At 41.9% G+C, this 6,859-nt stretch overlaps 1 protein-coding gene across 2 annotated transcripts in view; it reads left to right on the top strand.

The window, feature by feature from the left end:
• The window catches only part of adamts18 (ADAM metallopeptidase with thrombospondin type 1 motif, 18), a 61,066-nt gene that overhangs the window by 30,147 nt on the left and 24,060 nt on the right, over window positions 1-6,859 (top strand). For both annotated transcript variants that reach the window (XM_023429610.2, XM_023429611.2), the window contains 4 exons: window positions 1,738-1,910; window positions 3,315-3,445; window positions 5,201-5,324; window positions 5,589-5,833. In XM_023429610.2, coding sequence (XP_023285378.1) covers window positions 1,738-1,910; window positions 3,315-3,445; window positions 5,201-5,324; window positions 5,589-5,833 — 673 coding nt within the window. The remainder of the gene's footprint in view (window positions 1-1,737; window positions 1,911-3,314; window positions 3,446-5,200; window positions 5,325-5,588; window positions 5,834-6,859) is intronic.

Below are 6,859 nucleotides of genomic sequence, written 5' to 3'. Positions count from 1 at the left end.
ACCCCCCCGCACCCCCTCACCAAGGGAAGCAAGATCAGCACAGAGCAGATTTACACACATACACACACACACACACACACACACACCTTCAATGAAGCTCCATCATTCTTGGCAGCTAGGTCACTCTGTGATTGAGTCCAGGTCTGAATGGAGGGGATGAACAGTTGGAGTTAAAGAAAAATGCAGTGAAGCAACATGCATCTCTGATTCTGATTGTTGCTGAACATTCATTTCATGCAGACACTGTTACAGGAAATTCAGAAGAAATATGCCTCTGGTTGCTTTCTCCTCTTTATGTTTACTGTTCTTATTAGACTCTTTTTCAGTTCCTTTTCCAAAGCGTTTCATTACACTGTAAAACTTAGTGAATTGTTTTTATTAGACATGTTTGATCAGCATGGTTCCACAGTCTCTGTGTGTGTCTATGTGTCTGTGTTGGCCACTTTGGTAAATGGCTAAACTCAATTTTCTCAGTTGGTGGTTGTGTTGGAATGCCTGGTATGAGTTATGAAAGCCTGGGAAATCTATCATGGCATCCTAATGTTCACTAAATGTCAAGAGGCTTTCATCATTTTGATGGGATGTTAAAGCTGTATTATCTGTTTATGTGCTGTACCTTTTCCTGTGGTCGAAGAAGTGTTGCTGTAGCACGGCGTATAGCAACACCTGACATGGCATCCAGGCTTTTCTTTGACAGCACCTACACAATCTGTAATTTACACTTTGATCAAGGATAACCATATACTAACAGACGCAATTTCCATGTATGACAGCAGCACTTTTGATGTAAACATTTTGTTCACTTCAATGGTGATGTCTTGAATCCCACTGTCCTCCAACACGATGCAATTTGGGTTATTGATTACACCGATGGTGAAGCCGAAAGGAAAAGTTTCACATTTCGGGATATATGCTTATTTTGTTTTCTTGCTGAGAGTAAGATGAGAGAATAAAAATCATTCTTATGTGTATCCGTTGAATATGAAGCTGCAGCCAGCAGGCCAGGGTGAAACGGCTAACCTGGCTCTGTCCAAAGGTAACAAAGTATCTAACACATAATAGCTTGTGTTTGTTTGCTAGTTCTGTACAAAAACTTCACAGGGAGTGATGTGCAGGACTACAGTGACATGCTGGTGGCTTGTGAGGTTGCCAGACCTTCCTTTGGTCAGAGCCAGGCAAGCCCCTTCTTGTTTCCAGTCTTCAAAATCACAAAATATAAATCCAATGTATATATAGAGCATATTTAAAAACAGCAAACAGCTGACCTAAGTGCTGTACAACATCAAGAAAAACACAGTCAATCAATGAATGAAAACGTAAACAGACAACAAAATAGCACGACAAAACAAGCAAGCAGACCAAATGAGGGAGACAGCTATGTAGCAATAGCTAACTTAACTTCGTCTTAATGCTAAGCTAAGTTAACCAGCTGCTGGCAGTAACTCCATACTTAATGGACAGACATGAGTGATGTTAATACCTAACTCTCGGCAAGCAAATAAGCATATTTGATGTAATCTGTTGTATAATTATCTGGATATCAAAACTGTGTCTCAAGCGTATTTCATTACATGTTTTGGTTGTTGTTCCCTCATCAGCGGAATTGATCTGTTCTGTGGAGTAAACATCAATCATCAATTGGCTTATTGTTGCATTGATTTCAGAACTGTGGTAATCAAACAAACAGGATATTTCAGATCTGTAAACTTAACTCTTCTTGTCTTGTCTTCCGCTCAGGCCACAGAACAATGGTAAATTTTGCTCGGGCTCCAGTCGGCTCAACCAGCTGTGTAACACTCGGCCGTGCCCTCTCAACGCCGTGGACTTCAGGGCCCAACAGTGCGCTGAGTACAACAGCAAGCCCTTCAGGGGCTGGTACTACAAGTGGAAGCCCTACACGCAAGTGGATGGTGAGTTGGTCAGTTGATCAGACCCACTGAACAGAGTCTGTTCAGTCATGTGGTGCATTTATATTTAATGTATGAATTGGTCTGAGGATGTTGTGTGTGTTGTGTGTATTTTTCTTGTATCCTACTTTGCGAGCTGCATATTTAAAGATTATTTGTAGTTACTTGTAAGATTTGCTATTGCTACATAGCTAACATTAGCATTAACAGCTGTTTTCTTATCAGTTTAGAAGAAATGTAATGAGTTCAGCATCAAACTTAATTCCTTTACTAACCAAGAGCTGACTGCAGCAATGGCAATGCTAGCTCACGTCTTTTCTTCTACTGAAGTTAGCACGCTAACCAGCTAGCCTCAGCCCATCTTGTTACTTTCTGATAGTGACTCACTGTAGCCTCCAGTCTGCTCTGAAGACGTAGCGCTGCTCAGAGGACGTATAATAACCTCTTGTCTTCTAAACACAACAATGTCTGAAGCTCTTGTCAAGCGACAATCCCTACCACCCGCTCCCAGCAAGAAACCACGTTTGGTGGCAGAGAAAATGTATAAATAGCCCCTTTAAATTATAGTATTTCTCGAGGATTATGAAGACATCCCATGATTTACTGTATTATTGGCAGATAATGCACAAGAAAAGAAATCTCATTGTTCAAAGAACACAGCAAGACTATATAAACACAGAATTGCAGATTGTTCAGGGCAAGCTTTTTCTTGTCTTAATTCTGTAGAGCTTTTATATTCTGCACCCTGCTGTACTCGGCTAGTCCAAATCTCTTTTATAAAGTGTTTCTGTAATGCCAACCACTATTTACTGCTGCTGTGATTAGGGCCAAAAAGCTGGAGGAAACTATCATTCTGTGTAATGTACATGGGAGACATGTAGCCACCTGCACCCTCTGACACAGTGGGGATAGATTTAAAAAGGAAGCCTGCGGGCCAGCTTTGTTACAATGAGCGAGGGAGAGGGAGAGAGAGTGAAATGAAGGAGAGCCGTGCGTTTGGCTGTCGTCCCAGGCCTGTTTAAGCTGTTGATGAATGGGAGGTGATGTAGAGAGGAACAGATTCTGAACTGCCTTCTGGGACCTTGGGCCAAGTCACCTTCACCGTCATTTATTTTAATCAAAGATGGCTGCAGAGACTTGTCTGTGATAACTGATCTGAACTACAGAATAAACCTGTTGCCCCACATGAATACCCCTGGGTACATTTATAGTTCAGTTCCTGTCTTTTCCAATTCGGTCTCAGCAGGAGATGTGCATACTGTAAATGTAACAGGTTGCAGAGCAGTAGCTAGTGAAACTTAGCACGTACTTTACTGAATCAGTGAGATTTTATTCCTAAAATTCGTAAATTCTGTTGATTCTAACTTCCCCGTTGCTACTGTACACATCTGTTTATTCTCTGTGCAGATGAAGACATCTGTAAGCTGTACTGCATTGCAGAGGACTTTGACTTCTTCTTCGCCATGTCCAGCAAGGTCAAAGACGGCACCTCCTGCTCTGATCACAGGGGAGATGTCTGCATTGATGGAGTTTGTGAGGTACATAGGATGTTGTGTGTGTGTGTGTGTGTGTGTGTGTGTGTGTGTGTGTGTGTGTGTGTGCACTGAAACATATCTCATTGCGTAAAGAAAATTTGCATCCAGACTTTTTTGTTTTCCCTCAGTGTGAGATACGGAAAGTTTCAGAAGCTTTCAAAAGTATTCAGGCCTCTTTACATTCTGCACAAATTATGTGCTGTAGATTTAATTTAGTCATTTATGTCCATCAATCTACAGCAATTAACACATATTAACAAAGTGAAAACATGTTAGATATTTTGGCAAATTTATTAAAAATCTAAAACACTGAGTACAACATTTACAAAAGTATTCAGACTCTTTGCTGTGGCACTCAACTTTGTGGTCCGGTGGATCCTCTTTGCTTAGATTATGCATGGAAGTGATGGACATAGTTTAGAAAGACACACACCTGTGTATGTATATAAGAGCCCACATTTCACACTGCATGTCAGGTCAAACAACAAGCCTAGAAGTCCAAGGGACAATCATAAAATTTTGTGCTGAGGCACAGATCAGGGCAAGGGCATTAAACCATTTCTAAAGCTTTGAGTGTGAGATGGAAGTTTGGATCCACCAGGACTCTTCCTAGACTTGGACGTCCGACCAAATTGAGTAACCAGGCAAGGAGGGCCTATGGTGGTGACCAAGAACCCACCAGTCACTCTAACAGAGCTTCAGAAGTCCTCTGTAGAGAAGGGAGAACCTGCTGGATCGACCACCTCAGCAGCACCCCATCAATCAGGCCTTTATGGTAGAGCAGCTAGACGGACAACCCGCTTTGAGTAAAAGGCAAATGGCAGTCTGCTTGGACTTTGCCAAACGGTATTTAAAGGACTCAGACAACATGGGGAAACCGGTTCTCTGGTCTGATTTTTAAAAAAAACCAAAAAAAAACATCCATACATTCTTACGTAAACGAGAGATGAGTTTTTGGATCTTAATAAATTTGCATAAAGTTCTGAAAATACAGCTGTGTCCAGCTGAGTCTTGGACGTTTCCCCTTGTCTTTATGGGTCATTGAGTTTAGATGGAGCAAAAAAACATAAACAATGCAATAAAGAGTGCAAAAAGCGAAGAGAAAGAAAGACACAAGATTTCTTTAATCTAAAGCTTATTTGAAATGGAAAACAAGGGCAAACGTTTAAGTGCAAGAACCAATTCCTTGTTGTTGTATACTGTATTTTTTTTTACAGCGGTCGACATTTTGTTTGTGTAAACCTTCCGTATCACTTCCAAAAAAAGAGAAGTAGTTAATAGGGTTAAACTGGGAATTAGTTTAGAACCTGTGCAGTTGTCATGTTCATGGCGATGCTCGCTGTCCTTTAAGTTATTCTTGCCAATATGTCAGCTAAGAGCTTGTAGGAGGCATAACGGCATAAGTAAGGAAAAGTAAGTTTTATGTGTGAATTTACTGCAGTGTGCTACAGTGAAACATGTGCAAGCAGGTGTTAAAATTGTAATGACAGAATGAGAGTCTTCTTTACTTTACAGGTTACTCCATTTTATTGCAAATGTAACACTGCACCTACCCACCACGCTTATATTGTCCTTGTAATCCAGGTCCTTGTTGGAGTAATAAGGTGAAACATCAGATGTAAACACAGATGTAGTTTAAGTTACCTCCTTATTGTCATAATATATATTTTTAGATAATAACTGATCATACAGTTTATTCGTATTTACATCCTGTACATTGCAGCACTGTTGGCATGTGTGTTTTTTGTGTGAGCGTAGGCAGTGGGCTGCGACAAGATCCTGGGTTCCAAAGTCTCTCTGGACGCCTGCGGAGTCTGTAAGGGAAACAACTCCACTTGCAAGTTCTTCAAGGGCCAATACAGCCTTCAACACAGGGCCAATGGTAATCTTGTCTTTGTCTTTGTTTGTAGCGTGTCTGTATGTCTCAAGTAGCATGCACTGGTTTTTCTTTCAAGACACAGGGAGATGTTAAGTGGTCAAACAAGGACAAGAAGTAAAACCATGTAGGCACTTCATAATGGTCTGATGTGCAGTAACACACATATACCAGAGATAAAGTTGATGTAAAGCAGGGGTGATGCTGTGTGTGTGTGCATGGGTAACAGGAGTGTGTGATGAAACTCACTTACTTCTTTTTTTCCCACAGAGTATTACTCTATGGTAACGGTCCCAGCAGGGGCACGAAGCATTCGTGTTCAGGAAGTGGAAGTCTCCACCAGCTACCTGGCCGTCCGCTCCCTGAAGAGGAAGTACTACCTGACCGGGGACTGGACAGTGGACTGGCCGGGAAAGTTCCACTTTGGTGGAACAGTGTTCGACTACCAGCGCTCTTTCAACAAACCGGAGAGCCTGTATGCCGCTGGACCTACTAATGAGACGCTAGTGTTTGAAGTAAGCCGCCGCTGCTGGGTGACGTCCGTTTGTGGCAATTGACAGTGACAGGGCCCCTCCCCCCCTTTTTTTTTTTATTAAATGTCTGAACACGACAAGGCTTAGATGAAAAAAGAAGTTTGGGTTGCAGGGAGAACAGGGGTGGTTGTAGCTGTCTGCAGTGCTTCTATGGGGAATTAATTGTGTTGGGTGATTGGTTACGTCAGGCATGATGTGCAGATGAGTGGGTGGTGTGGAAGGCATTAGAAAGAAACTAGGGCTTTTGGAGTTTCACTGTGGTGACCAGCACCACAGTTTGTCTGAGTTCTGTGCAGGGCTCTCCTCTTTGTGAGCGATGGAGGGAAAGAAAGAGAATATAAGGGAAAACAGTTTAACAGTTTAAATTATTGGTTCACCCAGAACACAATGTCAGTAGTTTTTTTTAGCAGAAAGTAGGTCTACTGTCTACATACTGCACAAGCATCACAATCATCAAATGTTGGCTGTCGGCAGTCACTGTTTCTATTGAAACACGAGCCGATTGATACAAAATCAGAATCAGCCGTGCCTGCTCAGCATTTTTATACATGCCACGGAGCATGACTGAATGTTAAATGCTTAATAGCGCACCTGTGTGGAAGCATCTGCAATCGTTATATTTCTCATTTATTCAAGGTTTTCCTTTAGTTTTTCACCCGTCTTTATCTCAAAACCTGGGCAAATAAATCAGCATGAGCAGATACCAGTAAGGGTAAGTGAGAAAATGTGTTTTCTTTTCATTTGCTTTAACCGACCCGTTAAGCATCACTGGAATGACAGACAGAATAATCATATGAGAGAGAGAGAGAGAGAGAGAGAGAGAGAGAGGTGACACAATTGGTCTAAATCAGCCTTTGGGCCACTTTCATTTTTCAGATCAGTCTCACATGGCAGAGGCTTGCCCCTTGTTTATAAGCGCTACAGTTTCTTGGTACTGCCGGCTCCAGTGTAAACACAATCACGTGTTTGTCCATGTACACATATTCAAAGCCATGGATGTGCCCCCCA

This window comes from Seriola lalandi, unplaced genomic scaffold, assembly GCF_002814215.2.
Source record: "Seriola lalandi dorsalis isolate HSWRI2012SDOR001 ecotype SW California unplaced genomic scaffold, Sedor1 jcf7180002054898, whole genome shotgun sequence".
NCBI lineage: Eukaryota > Metazoa > Chordata > Actinopteri > Carangiformes > Carangidae > Seriola > Seriola lalandi.
This window is presented reverse-complemented; position numbering and strand designations above follow the sequence as displayed.